The 21,313-nt window shown below is 38.1% G+C and overlaps 1 protein-coding gene across 2 annotated transcripts in view; it reads right to left on the minus strand.

The window, feature by feature from the left end:
• TRIM33 (tripartite motif containing 33) overlaps window positions 1-21,313 on the minus strand; it is a 107,929-nt gene that overhangs the window by 39,863 nt on the left and 46,753 nt on the right. For both annotated transcript variants that reach the window (XM_019730364.2, XM_019730363.2), the window contains exons 2-4: window positions 19,835-19,953; window positions 19,268-19,412; window positions 18,972-19,104 (exon numbers count right to left, since the gene is read on the minus strand). In XM_019730364.2, the coding sequence (XP_019585923.1) occupies window positions 18,972-19,104; window positions 19,268-19,412; window positions 19,835-19,953 (397 nt within the window). The remainder of the gene's footprint in view (window positions 1-18,971; window positions 19,105-19,267; window positions 19,413-19,834; window positions 19,954-21,313) is intronic.

Raw genomic sequence — 21,313 nt, forward strand, 5'->3', positions numbered from 1 at the left:
TGCAAGGGTCCACTTACATGTGTACTTTTTTTTTCAATAAATATACACTTGGCCCTTGTAACTCTGGGTCTTATATCTGTGGATTCAAGCAACTGCAGACTGAAAACCGTATTTTTGAGACTCGGCTAGGACTCTATAGATGCAAAGTGCTGACTATATGCATTGTTCTACGCCATTTTCTGTAAGGCAGTTGAGCATCTGTGGATTTTGGTATCCGTGGAATATCCTGGAAACAATCGCCAGTGGATACCTGGGGACAACTACAGTTAAGTTTTGGGGGAGTCAAAACTTACAGATTTTCAACTGTGTGGGGGTCTGGCATACTTAATCTCCTTGTTGTTCAAGGGCCAACTGCACTCTTTAACTTATCCACTGTTCAAAAAAGAAATTATAATGGAAACCAAAAAATAGTTTGAATTGAACTATTAAAACACCTTATATCAAAATCTGACATAGGGCTAAGACAATACTTAATAGGAAATTACCATTAGAAAGAAAGGATGAAATTTAGTAAGCCAAGCAGTCATCTCAAGAAGGCAGAAAAAAGTAAAATAAACCCAAAGAAACTAAAAGGAAGGAATTAAGATGAATACAGGAAATAATGCAGAAGAAATATACAACTTCGTGGACATCAACAAGCCAAAACTTGGTTCTTTGAAAAGACTAATCCTGACAAATCTGTGAAAAGACTGATCAAGAAAAATAGAGAAGGCACAAATAACTCATACCAAGAATTAAAAAGAGGTCACCATCACTCCAGTTCAGAAGACATTAAAAAGATCTTAACAAAAACCTAGTATCAAGAAATTTCAAGTTTTAGGTAAAATGCACAAATATATAGAAAAAATGTAACTTTGTAAAACCCATACAATAGAAAACATGTAACAAAGAATCTGAATCTATAGTTAAAAAATAAATATAAGCAAGAAATTCCTATTCAAAATACATATCCTAGAGAAACACATGCACACGTATTCCAGGAAACCTGAAGGAATATTCTTATTTTTTATAATAGCCCAAACTAGAAACCACCCAAATTACTATCAATAGAAGAATGGATAAACTATAGCAAAGAGGTCCCCAAACTGTCTTTAGTGTTCCAGCAATGTTTTTTCACGAAACTAAAAGAAATACCTAACAGATCCATTTATCAAGTAGTTAGATCCAAAAAACAAAACAAAACAAAACCCACGAAAAATCCAGATTTTAAAAGCTATTTTAGTTATTCTTTACATTGTATTTTTAGGTACTTCTCTATATATCTTGTGATTTAAAACTTTTTAAAAGTATATAGTCATTATTGCTATGTGCTGAATTCTTCTATTTACCTGGAAGTATTACAGGGTATGGATACCACAGTAAACAAGACAAAATAGGGTCCTCTTTTTCCTGTCCTTACATTCTAATTAATGAGAAGGCAAAAATTTAAATAGTGATGTGATAGAGAAGAGTAGCTAAAAATTCTGGACTTGGTACAGAGAAAAGAGTTCTTGAAGAGTGATAACATTTATCCTAAGATCTCAAAGACAGGAACCGGCCATGCAGAGAGCAGAGATGAACCACAGATGATCTGAAGCAGGTTTCCATTGCTTCAAAGAAAATAACCAACTGACAGGGTTTTACTTTTGTAATAATTTGACCAATTAACAACATTTTTACCAACATACGTCTCAACCTATATGTCCATTTGCCAAAGGCATAACTGAATAGTATGTTTCTTTCTTAACTCTTCTCTCCTGATACTCCTCTCTTTGAAGCTAACTCTTGGCCGTACCCAATTCTTCTCTCTTCTGCCATAAGCAGTATTTCTGCTGAGTGACTTGACTCATTGAGCTTATGAGTTCCTCAAATAGTTTGATAGGCTCACAAACTATGATACTAACCTAAAAAGGCTTTTCCCCCCAGCAAAACCAAAATGAATTAACTCTGTTTTGGAGACAATAGCTGAAGTGAACTATTATCAAACCATATACTCAATCTCAATTGTCATATAAACTATAAGACTCCAAGATAGCAGGGACAGCCTGTTTTTTTATTATTATTGTATGGTCATTACCTAGCATGGTGCCTGGTACATGGTGAACACTGAAATATCTACTGAACAAATGAGCTGAATGAATACTGAATGAAGTTCAACAAACAAGCTGCTTTATCTCTGATGATAAATGTACCACATGAAAACAATATGCTTGGATAGGAAATCTTGATTTGTCGCCATACGTCTAAATCTAGCTACTTGAGAGGAACTGATGGTAGATATGAATTTATATGTCATTTCTACCAGTTATTTGGATCTCATTTGAAGGGCTTTTTGAACTTCAGAATTTACAGAAAAAACTAAAAAATGAGTTTGGCAAAGGTTCTTCTAAAGCAGTGGTTCTCAGCCTTCACTGAATAACAGAAACCACCTAGGATGACTTACCAGTCTTCTTAAAATACTGTAAAGAATGCTGACACCCAGGATGCAATGAAAGATTCTTATTAAACAGTCTGGAGCAGGACTAAGGCATCAGTATTTTTTTTAAAAAAAGCTCTCTGGTAGTTCTAATATATATATATCTAGGACTGAAAACATCTGCTTTTAAGCTTATCTATCTGGCTATTCATCTATCCATCCATTTTTTAATTTAAAGGCCTAATTCCAAAGAAAGCTATTTCTTTAGGAAAATATTTTAGAGAAATTTTACTTACACAGTTCCATTCAAGTGACCACCATTACAAACTATCTTACTCTTTAGTAAAATTGTCAGATATTAGGTTTTAAGCAACCACTTTCTCTTAAACCATACTGATGCTCAGAATAACAACCTATAAATACCCTTCTCTAACTATACACACAAAACTGCAATCGGGGATGAAAAATATTAAGAGTTTCACTCTTAGCCATGACAGAGTATTGGGTGCCAGACTAGCCCTGCCACCAAAACCTATAAAACAAGACAGAAACACATGAGGCAACCGTATTCAGTCACTGGACTACAGGCAGAGAAATTCTGCAGTCCTTTGGAGAGTACCACAGTCACCCTGCTTCTCCGCCTGTAGACAATGCCGTGGTAACTGGCAGAGAGAGCTGGAGGCTAAGCAGAGCACAGTCTCTTTGAGCTGAGGAGGCAGAAATCAGGGTTTGGGGACTACTGAGCAGCTGGATTCCATGAAGCAGGGAGCTGTGTAGGGCGAGGCTGGGCAGTGGGGATAAAAAAGGAAGGGAAGATACAGAATAAGTGAAATCCTCACAAGTCTGCGGCCAATGTCTGGGCTGTATCTGCACAGGATGAGATCTGTAAGACTTAACAAAGAGCAGCTGCTAGGAAGGCTACACTGGAAGAGAAAAACCCGGGTCAAGCAGTTCTGGGAGACAGAATTCCAGCTGAGCTAGTGGTGGAAGATACTTTGTTCACCTCCCCAGGCCCTTACCTGAGAAACCAGAAAAGCTTTACCCTAAAGGAAAGAACTATACTTGGAATTATAACCTAGGCCTCTCCTGCCCTAACAAAGCCTAAAACCAAACCTTCATAAGATCTTTCAAGAAACGGAGTTTAGAAGTTGAGCCCAACCATGTTAGAGGCTTGGGAAATATCTTGGGCTTTCACAGATCATCCCTGACAAAAGTGTAAAACTAAGCTTACACAACATCAAGGCAACCAGTAAGTAATTTAATTGCCTGCTAGAACAACAATCAACAGTCAGCAAAGGAAGATAAAAGAATACAGTTTCTATAATATATCGTCCATAATGTCCAAATCTCAATAAAAACTCAATAGGCATTCAAGAAACAGGAAAGTATGACTCAAAGTGAAGACATACTCAACAGAAACTGACACTAACATGGTCCAGATGTTCTATTTAGCAAAGACTTTAAGTGGGCTGTTATATATTTATTCAAAATTTAAATGAAAACAGGTTCTTATGAGTGAACTGATAGGAAATCTCAGCAGATAAAAACCATAAACTTACAAGAGGCTCAGTGAACCACACACACACAATAAATAGAATAAAATATATACCTGAAAAATCATGGTCACATGGTAAATCCAAAGAAAAGAGAAAATCTTGAAAGCAGCCAGAGAACCACCAAACAACATTCAGGGAAGAACAATATAAATGATGGCATTAGAAACAAAAAAAGTCCAGAATTCAAAGTTAATGACAGCTTTTACATGTTGAAAGAAAAAAAACATCAATCCAGAATTCTATAGCCAGTGCAAATGTCCTTCTAAACTGAGGATTTTCCAATGAACAGGAGCTGAGAGTATTCATTGCCAGCAGACCTACTTAACAAGAAATGCTGAAGGATATTCTTCAGGACAAGGGAACATGGTAAGAGATGGCAACTCATATACGAGAAGAAATAAAGAGAAACAGAATGAGAATAAATGGGTAAATATGAAAGACTGGGTTTTTGTTTTCCCTTCTCATTTCCTTTAAAAAACATTATAAGGCAAATTTCATAATGTCTGTAAGAATAAATGATATGGAATTAGTACAAAGGATGAGGATTTGATAAATTGAATTATTCTTTTGTAAGGTTACTGTATTTGTGAAGTGAGAAATAGTACATTTTAAATAGACTTTAAGTTAAAGCTGCATATCATTAGCCTTGACACAATCACTAAAACTAATAAAGAGGTATAGCTTAAAATGCCAAAAGTGGATGTAAAATGAAATACCAAAAAAAGTTTTAACTTAAAAGATGGCAGGAAAGAAACAGAACAAAGCACAAGAGAAAAATAAACAACAAAAAGTAAATGACACTTAAACTTAACCATATCAATAATTACATTAAATGTAACAGGACTAAACATTCCAATTAAAAGAGCAAGGGCCTCCAATGAAGAGACAGAGCAAGGGGCCCTCGATTATTTATGCAACTTAAAACTGTTTCTATGAAAATATACCCGTATAATTGATAATTTCTATATTTAGACAGCTCTATTACCTCTTTTTCCCCTATATCTAAATTAATAAATATTTGTTGAGTGGATGAAATGTCTTAATCTATGTCAAATATAGATGTTCCTTGCCTTATGATTGGGTTACATCCCAATAAACCTGTAAGTTGAAAATATCTTAAGTCAAAAATGCATTTAACACACCTAACTTACTGAACACCATAGCTTTGCGTAGCCTACCTTAAATGTGTTCAGAACACTTACAGTGGCCTATAGTTGGACAAAATCACCTCATTGCCACTGCTCAGCATCATGAGAGAATATTGTACTACATATCGCTAGCCTGGGAAAAGATCAAAATTCAAAACTGAATGTACAGTTTCTACTGAATAAGTATTGCAGTCGCACCATCGAAAAGTCAAGAATTGTTAGGCTGACCCATCATTAATCAGAAACCATCTGTACTGGGCTAGGCTCCTGGAACTCAGTGAATAAAGCAAAGACGCCTACCCTCATGAAGCTTACATTCTAATGGGAAGAACTGTAAAGTAAACTGTAAATTGTAGACTGTTTAGAAAGTGATAAGTGCTATATAAAAAAGAAAAACAGGAGGAAAAGGAGGACAGGGAGTAAAGAGGCATATTTCAACTTTACTACAGTGATCAGAGGTCTCATTGACAAAGTTACATTTAAACAGAGATTTGATGGATATATGGAAGTTAGCAATGCAAACAAGTAGAGCAAGAAAATTCCAGGTAGAAAAAACCGGGATGCAGGCAACAGCATCCCTGGAATGTTTTAGAAACAGCAAGAAAGCCAGTACAGTTGTAGCAAAGTGAGGGGGAGAGTAGTAGTAGATGAAATGCACATGTATAAGCCCAGATAAGGTATCTGACTTTTACTCTGATGGATCTGGAGAGCCACTGCAGGTTTTAAGCAGGGAAGTGACACAGTCTGACCTGAAATTCACTCTAGTAGTTGCATTAAGAGTAAACTGAAGGAGGGCAATAATAGAAGCATGGAGGTGATTTAAGAGACTACTATAGTAACCCAGGCAAGAAGCAATGGTGGCTGAGACCAGGCCAGACGCAATGGAGCTTACAGCAAAGAGGTAGTAGTAAGAAGTTGTGGGATTGGGGGACTTATTTTGAAGGTAGAACCAAAACAAGTGTTCTGATAACTTTGGGTAGGAGAAAACAATGGAGTCAAGGATGGTGCCGAGATGTCTGGCCTATGCAAGAGAAAAACACGCAATGGCCAGAAATTGAGATGGAGCAAGGCTGCCAGTGAAAAAGGTTTGGAGAAGGTGATCAGTTCCATTTTAAATATATTTGAGAAAGCAGGCATTCAATCAGAGATGTTATATTTTGTAGAGTAGACAAATCTGAAAGTACAGAATACTGAGAAATACAAATTTGGACATCATCAGCATATAGATGGTATTTAAAAGCCATAAGACTGTAGCTGTAGATAATGGAGAAAGGCCTAGCACATCCAACATTAGGCAATCTGGGAAAATAAGCAAATGAAACTGAGAAGAAGTCATCAGTGTAGTAGGAGGAAAACTCAAAGAATGTGGGCTCCTGAGCCAAGTAAATATAATTTATTAAGGGAATGATCAACCATGTCAAATGTTGCTGATATATATGGTATTAAGATGACGACCAAGAAATGACCTTTAGATTTAGAAATGCAATGGTTATTGGTGACCTTGAAAAGAACAATGTTGGTAGAATGCTGACAGTCAAGTGTGTATATATTTAAGAGCAAATGGGACAGGAGAAATTCGAGACCATAATTATAAGCTATCCTTTAAAAGGTTTTGCTGCAAGGAGAAATAGAGACAGCTGTTGGCAGGGAAAATGGGTTAAAGAGAATGTTTTGTGTTTTCTTGTTTTTAAAGATGGAAGAAAAAATAACAGAATACTGAATAACTGCTGAAGACTGAAAGAATTATATTGGCAGAGAAGGCCAAACTGCTGAAGCAATGGTGGAATCTAAGTGTCTACATGGAGAAATTGGCTTTATAGAGAAAGACAGTTCAACTAAGGTAACAGACTGAAAGGTAGAAATGTGGGTGCAGGTGCCTGGGAGGTTGAATAGATGTGGTAGGGAGAGTCTGTAGAAGTTCTTTGATTGCTTCAAAAGTTCTTAGTGAGGTAGAACGTAATGTCAGTATCTGGGAGTGAGGATGGAGGATGAAATTGTTGCTATTTAATAAGACAGGAAACGGTGTGAATACATAGTATGCTGCCAGGCATCAGTACGGTCTACTTGAGGTATGTGGTCATGAACTGGGAATGAGACCAGCAGGTAACATTATGTAATTTTACTCCTGTGATATTCAGGTGCATAAGCACTAATAAAAAGGAAGTTGGGTTTAATCAGGACTGTGGTTTTGCCAAGCGAGTTCAATCAAGTGGGATATCGAAGTCAAGGCTAAATGCGACAGAGTGAAAACGATTAGCCATGAAATTAAACTGGAAAAGGGTTAAGTGAGAACCGAGGAATGAGGTAAAGAGAAAGGTTGTACAAGTATGATCAATGGATTAAAATTAAAGTCACTGTGTGATGAAAGTTGTGGAAGTCTGGTACTAAGCAGAATGAGCTGGAATGACAGATGTGGTCACAGAGAGGAATGCTTGAAACTTAATTATTGGAAATGGCAAAGTCTAGTGTTATGATCATGGGCGTGAGTGGCAATGTAAAGGATACAAACCATAGGAGGAAGTTCAAAGAACACAGAGACCAGGGTGTCTGAAGGGTCAAATCTGTGTGTATTAACATTGCCAGGAATTAAGACAACAGTCGTATATCACAGATTACCACTGAGTTAGTAACTAAACTCTTTAAGAAATGAAATGGAATGGAATGCCCGAAGCGTTTTTATATGACACCAACAATGAAGGATGTGAGGAATGACATGAGATTAAAATTTGGAGATTTTTAGAAAAGGAAGAATAGTCTGAAAAATAGCACATAGAGAATCTACGTCACACCTCCAGGCTACATAGGATATCAAAGAAAAACCAGCCACCAGGTAAGAGAGGTGCAGGGGAAGCAGTGTCCTCGGCTTCTGTTTCCGTCACAGCAAAGACCGTACAGAAAAGGATCAAAGAAGAGGCTGAGGATACAGCAACCCTGCTGGTGACAAACCACAAATCCCAGAGAACAAAGTGGCAGAGAGAGACACAACTGTCACACACAGAGCCTTATGGGAATTAAAAGTATGGCAGATGAAGGGGAGACCTGGGAGCGTGGGGCTTTTCTTGGGTGACAAACAGAGATAAAAAGCATAATAATATTAGCCCTAGTAGATTTCAAGCAGATAATGATGGAGAGGGTGCAAATGTCGGTGGAAAAGCGGGGTGGGGCCTGTGGCATCCTCTTTTAATGTGTTAACAGAGAAGAAATTCTAGTTCCAGCAAGTCAACCACATCCTCCCCGCAGATAAGAAGAGTCAGAACGTGTGGTCTTAGTACGTGCAGATTTACTCGTGACCTTCATTTCAGAAGCAAACTCACCCCAAATATGTAGGTTGTCTCTTGCCCCATGCTGACAATTAACGGAGTGGAGACGTTCTGAGAAGGTGCCCTGAGTGTGAGGACCCTCTGCACCTGTCACGACGGGGACAGTTCTATGGGATGCCATCTACAATGACAGGTCTAAAGAGCTTCATCAGTTTTAGACAGTTACAAATTCAACACTTATACTACCACCTTCCCTACTTCTCCTATCACACCCAATCTAATTTTATCGTAAAATAGTCAGTGTTTACATTGCTATAAGATCTCAAGTTTAATACGGCCAAAACTTAACTACCAATTCCCTAACAAACCACATCTTCCACGGTCTTCCAACTTCTGTAAATTCAATTCTATCCTTCCAATTACTCTTAGTAATGTGAAAACCAGAAATATTGGTATTATTAATACCCATCTCATATAATCCATAAATCAGTACATCCATATATTACAACTTCAAGTAATACACCCAAATTAAAAATATAGAATTTGATCACATCTCACGATCTCCAACGTTAGCACTCTAGCCTAAGCCACTGTTACTTCTTGCCTAAATTATTGAAAACAGCCTAACTAATCTCCCGAGTCTGTCTCTGCCTCCCTCTAATCTCTCACCACAGCTAGCACGATCCCTTTCAAACAATTATCAGTCAAGTCATTCCACTGGTTCAAACTCTTGAGTGTCTTATTCAGAGTAAAAGCCAACATTCTTACAATGGCCTACAAAGCACTAAATAATTTGGCCCTTTCTGCCCACCCGACTCATCTGACACCAAATTTCGTGTTGTTCCTTCCACTTAGACCATGCAGTTCCTGGAAGATGTCAAGTATGCTAGTATCGCTGGCCCTTCGCACTTGCTTTAATCTCTACCTGAAACATGCCCCCCCCTGCCAAATGTAAGCAGGGCTTGCTCCCATTCTTCCATCAGTCTCTATTCAAATCCCGTCTTATCACTGAAGCCTTTTGAAATAAAAACCTACACCCCCACGTGCTCACATGCCCTGTCCCGATTTCCCAGCTTGCTTTTCCTCTATGACAATTATCATGACATATTTACTCTTTGGAAATATACATGTCCTTGGGGACAATGAATTTGCCCTGATCACTGAAATATACCACACCTGGGCTCAGTAGGCATGCAAGTACCTGTTGAATAAACGACCATGGAAATACCGTCCAATGATAAGCCAAGGAATACAATAATTTTTTATAGAACTATTGTTTATTGGAATAAATGCCCTTTGTTCTCATTTGCTTCGTTTTCAATGTACCGATCCCTAATATTTCTCATGTTCCATCAGATATGCAAAAAGCCTGTCAATACTATTTTTCAAATCATCTAATGTAACAAATTTAACAGAAGTGGTTTCATTTTTTTCCTGGAGGCATCCTTCATAGGGTCCTCAGTCCTCATGCTTCAGTCTGAACTAGCTACTGCACAGCTGTTGTTCTGGGCATTCCCAACCCCTTCTCGGTTGACTAATTTTTGTAGATCACATTCTCTAACTCTCCAGAAACAGGTGCACTGAGAGGCAGTTTCTGCACCCTTGCACACTGAAAAATTTCTACATCTTACTCTCACACTGATTAATAGTTCAGCTACAGAATTCTAAGATGAAAATCTTTCCCTCTCACCCCCCAAATTTGAAGTCACTGTTCCAGCATCTTCTATCCCCTGGTATCGCTATCTAAAGTCCATTTTATTGCAGGCCACCTATTTTTGTTCTTTGGAAACTTTGTTGATCCTCCATTTTCAACCTTAATGTACTGTCATTTTATGATAATATATACCTTCATATGGGTCTTTTTTACAATTAGTGTACTGGGCACTAAACCGGTCATTTCAGACTGGCAACTCTAGGTTCTTAGGTGAATTTCTTATATTATCTATTTGATAATTTCTTTTCTTTTTCTCTAATTCATACTGATTGGCTGCTGGATCTCGTTATTTTATCTTTTAGTTTTCTCTTTTTGCTCTATTTTCTAGGAGACTTACTGGAATTTACCTACCAAACCTATTTTCTTATTTCAGCTATCATACTTCCAAAAGTGTTTTCTTATTTTAATTCCTTCTTTTTCAGAGATTCTGTCATTCTTCTGTAACCAATAACAGCTTGTCATATCTTACTTTACATTTGTTTTTGTTCCTACATTACCTTTGCCTCAGTGTACCTTGGTCTCTTTCATGTGGGTGGCCATGTCAATTAGAAATGAGTACAGCTGGACTAACTAATGTGACTCATAGAACAAGACCAAACACAGCTGATGGTATTAGTTCAACAGTTCACCAACATCAGAGCTAGGACCTCTGAGACGATCCTGGCTTTACCTCATGAGCGTATACTAACACCACAGTTCCAGACGTCACACCCAAATTCAAGGAAGGACAAAGCCAGAAAAAGGCCGACACCGTAACATTTGTCCTTTTTATCAGGAAGGCGAGAGCTTTCTGAAAGCTACCCACAAAGCAGAATTCCGCTTACATTTTATGGGCACAAACTGTGTACCAGAGCTACCCTAAGCCAGAAATGCTGAGAAAGGAAATACTCAGCTTTTCCAGTCTCTATATTTGACACCAGACAAGAAAGATGGGAGTCGAGAATTCTCCACATATCTCACAATATACGGTATATGACAGTGGTTCTTCACAAATGTCAGATGATCCCTCTATCCATTCATATTTAAATATATTTAAAAACTGCTTAGAATCATGTGAAAGAGAGCAGAATTTATAAAATGGTGGGCTTCCCTGTAAGGCAATCTTTTAAATTAGAAATGAACCCCAAATTTAGAGGCTCTTCTGATCATTCCCTTTCTCCAGAGAGTGAAAGGCCTCTAATTTCAGAAGGAGGGATAGAGAGAAATAGTGAAATGGAAAAGTGTCACTACTGGCAAAATGGAAGCAAGTTGGGAAGTAAAGATCCCAAATTTAGTGTGCAGATTTATACTTAATTTCCCCGATTTCAACCAAGTCCCTCATCCCCACCCTCCATCTAGACCTAATATCCCCAAGTCCAGAGCCTTTGATTTTATTTATTCAAAGAATAAGCCAATCTTTTGTGACACCTATTACTTCCAGATCCTGAGCCATAATACGTTTCTAGGAAATAAATCAAGTGGCTTCCTTTATATCTCATTTGCATGCCCATGAGTTGTGTGTGGTTCATTCAACTCAACTAGGTCAAGTGTCAGATTCACTAAATATTCAATCTATTTCCCTGTTTTGAAAAATTAACTGAAATCTCCATTGGTGTCTTTTCTCTCATTCTTGTTCTTTGTAAGTCTATACTTTTTTTTTATTCATTTACTGTGAATAGAATTATTAGAGGGAGGAAGGAAAACCCCATGGTTTAACTAGAAACCATGTAATACACAAGATTTCACTTCTATAGCTGCTTTCCTTTTTGAGAATTCACAAAACCATAAAGAAAACCAGAGACTTCAGTAAGTGCTTACAAGGGAAAAAAATGTGCAGGTCACAATTTTAGTAATAATAAACTGCTTTTGAGCACTTACTGTGTTAAGCACTTTATAGGTACAATTCACATTAAATCCTCATCAAGTTGATACAACTTTGAAAACTTGGTACATTTTCTTCATTTAAAAGATACATACATAAAGAGTTCATCTTTACTGCTATACTGTATGATCTCTTAAGGGGAGAACCCAAAAATACAATTATAGACCTCTATTAAGAAAAAATGATTACGAAATCAGGCTAAATTTTCATCAGAGGAAAATGCACATATTTTTGATAAACTAAAGCGTCAATATAAGAATCTGAGAAAAGTACAACAAAATCGAACTAAAGAAAGAATAAAAATAAAAGAGAAGTGTAATTAGAACACTTAAAAGAATAGACTAAATGACTTCAAGAACTGGATCAAAAATAACCAATCAAAGATTAAAATCTATGGTCATGCTAATTAAGAATAAAGAAAAAAACTCTGCTATACTACCTTACAAACTAGAAAGAGACAACCATAGATTTTTGCAAAATCTTAATCCTGTTTAATTCTAGTCAAGTATGTTTTTAAAATCTCAACTAAAAAAACAAGTTTCTAAGAAAATATCACAATTGACTCAAGAAGAGGTAAGACGTCCAACCCAATCAATAAGCATGGCAGAAATTAAGCCCCTTGAAGAACTAACCCTAAAAATAGCCTTAAGTCGGGCCAGCCAGGTGGCTCAGGTGGTTAGAGCTCCATGCTCCTAACGCCGAAGGCTGCCGGTTCGATTTCCACATGAGCCAGTGGGCTCTCAACCACAAGGTTGTCAGTTCAACTACTCGAGTCCCGCAAGGGATGGTGGGCAGCGCCCCCTGCAACTAGCAACGGCAACTGGACCTGGAGCTGAGCTGTGCCCTCCACAACTAAGATTGAAAGGACAACAACTTGACTTGGGGAAAAAAGTCCTGGAAGTACACACTGTTCCCCAATAAAGTCCTGTTCCCCTTCCCCAATTAAAAAAGAAAAGAACTGCACCTCTAATAAAATATTACTTCGAAAAAATAAAAAATAAAAAAAATAGCCTTAAGTCCATACAGGGAAAAGGGATGGGAAAGGTGGAATAGAAAGTGTCAGTGAAGATAACACACAGAAGTGAACAGGTTTTAAGGTTCAATTGTTCTCCTGACAGATAAGGAAGGTGTTCTGTTAAGTAAACAAATAACATTTGTAAAGATAGAGTAATTTAAAACACAGGGTTTCCTACCACAAAAATGCAAGAAGGAGATAACAGATCTGTAATAAAGAGTTTAGTAGGTAATAACAGATCGTGTAATAAAGAGTTTAACGTCTGGCCTTTGCCCTCAGTTATTAGGAGGGCATTTCTAAGCCTGAGAAAATGATCTTTGTTTATCTGGGGCCTTGGGCCACATGCTAATTAGATGATTTATAGTAGGGGCTTCGGGTCACGGGGTATCAGCTCAACCTCAGGAGCTGGAGACAGGCCGGTCATATGGACAGTGAACCATATCTACATGACAAAGCCCCAATAAATATTCTGAACATCAAAGACCACGTGCGCCTCCTAGGCTGACAACAGTCCATGCATACTGTCACGTATCATTTGCTGGGAGAAAGAAGTTAACTACATCCAGAATTCCAGTGAGAAAAGACTACTGGAAGCTCCACATCTGGGGCTCTCCTAGGCTCTGCCCCATGTGTCTTTCCCTTGGATGATTATGATCTGTATCCTTTCACCGTAATAAATGTAACCATCAGTCGTTAACAGCTTTCAATGAGTTCTAGCAAATTATCAAACCTGAGGGTAGTCTTGGGAAATCCTGAACTTGCAACTGATGTCACAAGTGAGGGTGGTTTTGGGACCCCCAAATTCTGCACTTGGTGTCAGAAGTGTGGTTCACTAGAATGACTGCGATTCACTGAAACACACGGTTTGGGAAGAGGTAGAAGGCAGGGGTGGGGTGGGTGTTTATGAACCTTTGATTCCTGACTACCTAGTCACTCATGGTATGTAACTGCAGCTGCAGTTACTACAGGCAATGGAATTTAGAAATCGCAGACCCAACTCCCTAGGATAAATAAGGAAATGCAAACCAATAAGAACCAAGCTAATTATACAATCCCTTGGTTATTGTTATCCATAGCAGCTAAATGAAGAGTGTGTTGGGACAGATCCTGACACTTGGCAAAGCTCAGATTTCAGCCTGTCTGACACAGCCAGCAGCCTCAGGGCCATTCCAAAGGGAAAAATTATGTTGAGTAAACAGACAGCACCTCTACAACCTGTGGTCACAAAAAGGCAGGTAGTCCAGGCTGAGGAACAACTAAACTAACGAAACCAGAAAGTACAGTGTGAAGGGTGTGTCTCATTTTGTGGACTGACACTGTCTGCTTCCTGAAGAAAAACCTTCGCTAAAACACTGTGAGGGTGACTACTTAAGGGCAGTGTCTTTGGTTTTGGATGCTTCGGAACAGAAGAGCGCTGTCTGAGCTGATGCAGGACCCACAGCTCACTACCGTACAACCGTAGATGGTTATACAAAATCCAGACCCCTGGCCGGTCATTCCCGAGAGCACAGCTAGCCTGTTGGACTGGATAAAAGCCCCTGTGAAGCCTGTTTACCCTGCGACAGGTGATTGGCCTTCTCTGATAAATGCCAAGTGGAACTCCCCAGAAAAAGTAGCTGGTCTGCTTCTTATGCAAGCAATGCTGAATCGGCATTATAAAGATAATGATATTCATCTACTGACTGTGCTTCTTACTTAGGTCATAGTAAATACCGTCATTAAGGGGGACCCTTTTATATGGGTTCTCCCATGTAAACTTACTGCTGCAAAGTCTAGCAACAATCGAAGAAGCCTTATCAGATTTATTATCTCAGCTTCCCTTTATGGGCTTTACAAACACTAAGAAAATTAGAGTGGTTCATGAGAAAACAGGGAAAGACAAAGGGGAAAGTCATGGATGTATCTAGGCAGGATGGAAATCTTAAGATGGCTCCTGAAAAATGGGATGAATAAAGCAGATGTTGATAGGGTTGACAAAGGTCTTAATGCAGCACTGCTGAAGACTGGGTGGATCAATGGGAGTCACTGCTGCTCCCCTGCATTAAAGGGCCCTACACCAACTGTACTACACTGGAAATTTAAAAAGCTGAAGGCAAAGACGACCATAAGAAACCTGACCTTGAAATGCCTGGAGTGATTGCCCTATGGGTTAATCAAATTGAAGAGTGGAGAGAGGCAGGGTCTTCCGGCTCTACCCCCAGCTGGAGAACCAAGGCAATATGCCCTTGTGTGGGTCAAAGAGCCAGAGGGTGGATAAGAAACACTTCTGGGACTCCTTGACAGGGGAGCCCGATGCACTGTGATTCTAATACATGATGAAGTCCAGTGGGTGCTAAGGCCAAATTGGGAGGAGAGGCAATGCTTGACAGGACTAACGTGAAAGTTTGGGCGAAAATTGGAATATCTGAACTGACCTTATATGAAGTGTTTACATCACCTTTACATGCATATATTATTGGGATGGATATTATGTCTGACTGGCATTGTAAAACAGAATGCATATAAGTTCACCTAAGGCCAATCCTGATCAGACACGCTAATGGGAACTACTAGAACTGTCTGAACCCACAGAAGTTGTTAATTTGAGACAGTATAGGATATCTGGTGGACAAAAAGAGACGACCATGTTAATAACAGATTAGAAGCTGGAGTGCTGGTACCAATAAATTCTCTGTGCAAGAACCCTGTGTAGCCTGTGAAAAAAGCAGATGGCTCATCAAGACTAACAGGCTATTAATGCTTGAGTAAAGCAGTACCGCCATAGCATCAGCAGTGCCTGATACGGCTTCAACAGTACAAAACACACACAGCAGGCTACAGGGGAGTGGTGCTCAGTGATGGATCCTGCTCATGTTTTTTTTTCTCTGTCTCAGTCTCAAAATAGAGCCAAGAGCAATTTTCCTTCACATGGAAGGATCCCAATTTCCGTTTCCTGTATTGCCACAGGTGTATTTCAATTCCGCTTACTGGTATAATTTGGTTAGAAGGAACTGAGCCTTGAGGGAGGTCCTGAGGATAATAATACACTATACTGATGATATCGTGATAATATCAGAAACTAAAGATGAAGATAGGACTGGCTTAAATGCAATGGTGACCACGTGACCATCATAGGCTATTGATAAATCCAGCAAAGGCCCAAGAGAACCCCAAACTGGTGAAACTCTTAGGAATAACCTAGGCAGGAGCCACCCTTGACATTCCAAGGTGAAGAAAAATAAACTGCTTTTGCCACCTACCACTAGAACTAAACAAGAAGCCCAATATTTGGTTGGTATATTTGAATTATGAAACGCACGTACTTTCCATCTGATATTATTAGTATCAATCAATAGAACCCCCCAAAAGGCCGTATTTGAATGGGGGTCTGAACATAAAGGCAGGCCACGTCTGAATTGCAATCTGTCTCTCGATGCTTTGGGGCCCCTATGAGCCAAACTCAGACATTATTTTGGAAGTCTCAGCAACATGGCTTATGCAGACTGAAGTTTATGGCAAAAGCCTGTGAGTGCCACTCAGCAGCGACCACTGGGATTTGGACCAGAAAATTTCTGAATGCTGTGGTAAAATATATGCCATTTAAGAGAAAGTTACTGGCTTACTGTTATGTATTGAGACCAACTCTATGACTGAAGAACATAAAATAACCCTGATACCTAAAATACGCACAACATCTGGGGTGATGGAGGAACACGCTACTAAGGAAGGCAGTGCCCAGAAGAGTGCAATAGGAAATAGAAATGGTTGCGGCAAGACATGCAACGAGGAGCATGCACAGAGGTATTTCTGGGCAGGTGGCTAGCCTCTTTTCCCCTAAGTATGTCTTTGGAACCACCCAAGGAGCTGCTGAACCCGATGATGGCACATGTAGTGCCCTATGAACAGGTCTCTGTGAACCAACTAAGAGCTGCTTGGTTAAGAGCTACAGGTGAAGGTAAAACACTCTGTTCAGAAGGTTACCACCCTAATTGAACAAGGTGAAAGCAACTCCTATCAGTGAGCTGAACTGCATGCTGTTGTCCTCTGATGTTGGTTTTTACTGAACTCTGCAGTTGGTGTCAGAAGCGAGGGTGGTCTTGTGGACTGTTCCCTAACTTCGGATGATGAAGAGAAAGACTGGTAAGACTCAAAAACATACACTATATTGAATACTCGAAACTCTGACTGTGGAGGACCACTGAAGGGTGTTTAAAGCGGGGTGAGGGGTGGGGCAACTAGACTTGAGCAAAATAAATCCTGGCAGCAATGTGGACAGAATGAATTTAAGAAGGAAACCTCAAAGCAGGGTAACCAGTTATAAATGTGTTCTAGTAATATGTACCTAGGCTTTTAAGTCCAGTGACATGGGTTCTACAACAACCTATTCAGGAAAAACAAAGTGTGAACTAAAGAAAAGGGAGAAAACATTCAAGAAATAATTAGGACTTGGATATAAGTGGTAAAAAATAATGGTGCAAGAAGGGGAAGGATCGTGGCTAAAGTTTAAGGGAGAGGCGGTTGAAGGTATTCTTTCATGAGAAAAAGATGCTATCTTTCATTTTGTTTCTCACCATCAATTTAAAAAGCCATAAGAAATCTAGGATTTCTCAAAGATCTGACTGCAGCTTTGAGAAAGGTAATCTAATGTCTTATTGAGATTATTACAAGACAATCAATGGTAAGATCTGGCCCTGAGGTGAAGGTATCCACGAGATTCGTGACCTCAAATAAAACATTAACCAACTTTCAGGTAAGATGAAACATTCTAGAACAAATTATAAGATACATAAATTCAAAGTACCATTCCCAAACAAATGTTCTCTAGAACAGTGAGAGCTGCCTTGAAAAAGAACAAAGTGCATTACCTTTATGTGGTCAAATTTGAGAGATTCCATATACCGTATTTTATATACCACGTGGGACAAAACGAGTATATGAGCTAAAATAGATCTGGAGTCTGACCTCCTATGTTCAAATCCTGCCACTGCGACTTACAGCGAGACCTTGTACACATGACTAAAGCTTTCTGCGAGTGGACTCCCTCTCCTGTAAGAGTCATGGTGCCAGTACCAACAATTCATGGGTAGTTGGTATGAATCAAACAAACATGGCAGCATTCAGAAAAGTGCCTGGCATTAACTATGGATGAAATAATTGTTAGAAATGAGAATTAATGTATTCCCTCTTTAAGAGAAGTCTAAATAAATGCCAATGAATCTAACAAATTAAAAGCTCTAAGACATCTTACAGTTAAGTGTGGTTAATCCAACTTAACCTACCCTTTTTTGGCAGGAGAGTCATAAAACCTATTTCCATCAATTCAGCAGAACTGTTGTAAGAAAAACACTTTAGAAAATATTGTATGGGTAGGCAAGACCATTTTTTAATTGCAATAAATTGGTGTCATAGAAACTGGGAGATTTACTAGAGGATTTTGTTATACAAATGACTAGAAATTCCAGTGCATTTCCGGAACAGTTCAGACGTAACAGACGGGTGAACACTAATTAATAGTGAATACTATTAAACTCTGAGGGTAAAATGGGGTTGAAAAACTGAGCTATGTATTAGAGAATAACTCTGCTTACTCAGATTCTTATAAATCCCTAGTTTTTCTGCAAATCCTTTAACATGAAATTAGTACATTTATGCTTTAATATTTAAATGGGTATCAGTTAGCCATTCCCATACAAATATTACCTATTTAGATGACAGCCCATATACTAAATACCATAGTACACTTGAAAAAAAGTGTATTTCAACCAAAGGCAGAGCAAACAAAGAAATAACACATCTCCATTCTAGCAAACCCAAACCCATGTAATGATACATTTTTAACAAATATTCATATGACTATTATATATGATGTGGAAACTATTAAATAATTTATCAAAAACATATCTTGCTTTAAGAAATAAAATATACAAAACTGAGAATTAAAATGCTAACAAACAAAATTATGGAATAAATATTTGCTTTAGGAAGAATAATTTTATAAGAACTTTTTATAATATTTCTCGATAAGCAATTATGACTTCTGTACCTATGTTCTTTGTGTTCCAATAGCTGACAGTCTCTACATGTCAGTCTATCACATGTTTCACAGAAAAGTTTCAACTGTTCTTGTTTGTGTACAGGGCAGAAAACAGGGCGCTGACCAGACGCTCCAACAGACTCTGTAGTAAAATAAAACATATATTTTTAAACTAAACAAAATTTTTGTCTAACTTTCTAAATCTTATTGATATTGGTATCCAAAGCTTATAAAGAATATGTAGAAATGCTATAGGGGCAAAAGAGGGAGATTAATAGTAATCATTAAAGCTGCTTCTATCTTACCTGAGACATCTTCTTTCTTCCTGATCAAGTGATCTTTAGTGAATTTTACTCTTTGATGTGCTTCAATACATGTCTTACATAGCCACTCTCCACATTCTACACAAAAGCCAACTGCACTTGCATTGTCTTCACAACTAGTACATACCTAAAAGAGGAAATAAATACTAATCTACATTAAATTTACAAAATGTAGAGCCACAAAATAAAAAGGTGAAAACATTCTAATTTGCTCTCAAACATACTAATACATTGTTACCTAGGATAAAATTATTTTGTTGTCCATTTATCTTCAGCGAAATCCTTTTCGTTCCAGATCAAGCATTCATGTGGGTAAAAATATAAGTCTCGGAACACAAAATCTATACAAAACTTGAATTTTTAAGTAATGATTTTTTGTCTCATTTAGCCAGGTCTGAGGGTGTAGAATAAAGATATCCTTTATTTTCAAGTTGAAAGATGGAACTATAGCAGAACTACCCTAATTTATGTAACAATCCAAACATGTCTTTCTCATAAGTTACATTTTGATATCAAGGTAGGAATACAAAGAAAAATCGAGAAGCATACCTGTTCTGATTTCTCATCAGAACTGCTAGGAGCTTCAGATGTATCTTTCACAAAATAATTATCCACAAGGTCTATCTGTCTGCATTCTTGGCGGCATACTGGACACCGTATTACACCAACTACAACATAAAATGACAACATTAAGAAATAGTCTTCAGGAAAAAGTTACGGAAATTGTGCATGATGCCCAAATGGAAACTACTCATTCAATATGGCAGACAAGACCAAAGAAATAAGCATTAAGAGCTGAGTAAAACAGGGTGGTGAACACACAATGGGATTTATAGATGATGTAATACAGAATTGTACACCTGAAATCTATGTAATTTTACTAACAACTGTCACCCCAATAAATTTAAAAAATAAATTAAAAAAAAAAAAAGAGCTGAGTAAAATAATCCACTGAGTTATTGCATTTGGGAAAAAGGATACCCTACTTAGGAAGAGAAAACAAACATTAATGTGAGAAAAAAAAATTAGTGCTTCTTTATTACAGTATGTGGTTTGCTGAATAACGGCCCCAAAAGGCATCCAGGTCCTACTCCTTGGAAAACCTGTCAGTGTCACTTTATACAGCAAAGGGGACTTTGCCGATGTGATTAGATTAAGGCTTGCGATGGGAGTGCTGTCTGAGATTATTTGATGGGCCCTAAATGTCATCACAAGTGATCTTATAAGCGGGAGGCAGAGGAAGATTAGATTACAAAAGAGGAAAAAGCAACGAATAATGAAAGCTTTGGAGATAGCGTCCCAAGACAAGAAATACAGGTGGCCACATCAGCTGAAAAAGACAAGGAAAAAGATTCTCTCCTCAGAGCCACCAAAGAGCCAGACACGCTGACACTTTTACTCTAACCCAGTAAAACTTTAGCGTCCAGAACAATAGGAGAGTAAAATGTGTTGTGTCAAGGCATTGAATTTATGGCAATTTTGTTACAGCAGCAATAGAAATACACAATCTCTCATCTTATCAATTCTGACTTGGTTCAGAGCTACTTGAATTCATGCTAGTGTTCTGGCATCTATAAAAATAAATAAACTTGCTGGGGTAACATATGGAAGTTAAAGTTAAGAGCGAAAAAACAGCACCAGTCAACACAACAAACTGATTACTATGTGTCAGCCAAAAAATTGAGGCTATCGCAAAAATAACAGAATCCTTGCTTTCAAGAAAGGGTTCAAGACCAGTACGTAATTTTTACCTTTTATACCATGCACAACTACAGGAAGCACCACACACAGACTAACACGTTAACAAGTCCCCAACAGTTGTGAGGACACAAACGACAGAACCTTATATAGTAATTCCAATGGAAAATGAACTTAAATCAAACGTCATTCTAAAAGGTGGAATATCAGGCTCCCAGTAGACACAGATACATTCAAATTCAAATTTATAATTATATATTTGAAAACAAAATACTGTTTTTATAATAAAAACGCGTACAAAGATCTTGCTCAAAGGCAATACGTAAGAAA

Source organism: Rhinolophus sinicus, linkage group LG14 (assembly GCF_036562045.2).
Source record: "Rhinolophus sinicus isolate RSC01 linkage group LG14, ASM3656204v1, whole genome shotgun sequence".
Lineage (NCBI taxonomy): Eukaryota > Metazoa > Chordata > Mammalia > Chiroptera > Rhinolophidae > Rhinolophus > Rhinolophus sinicus.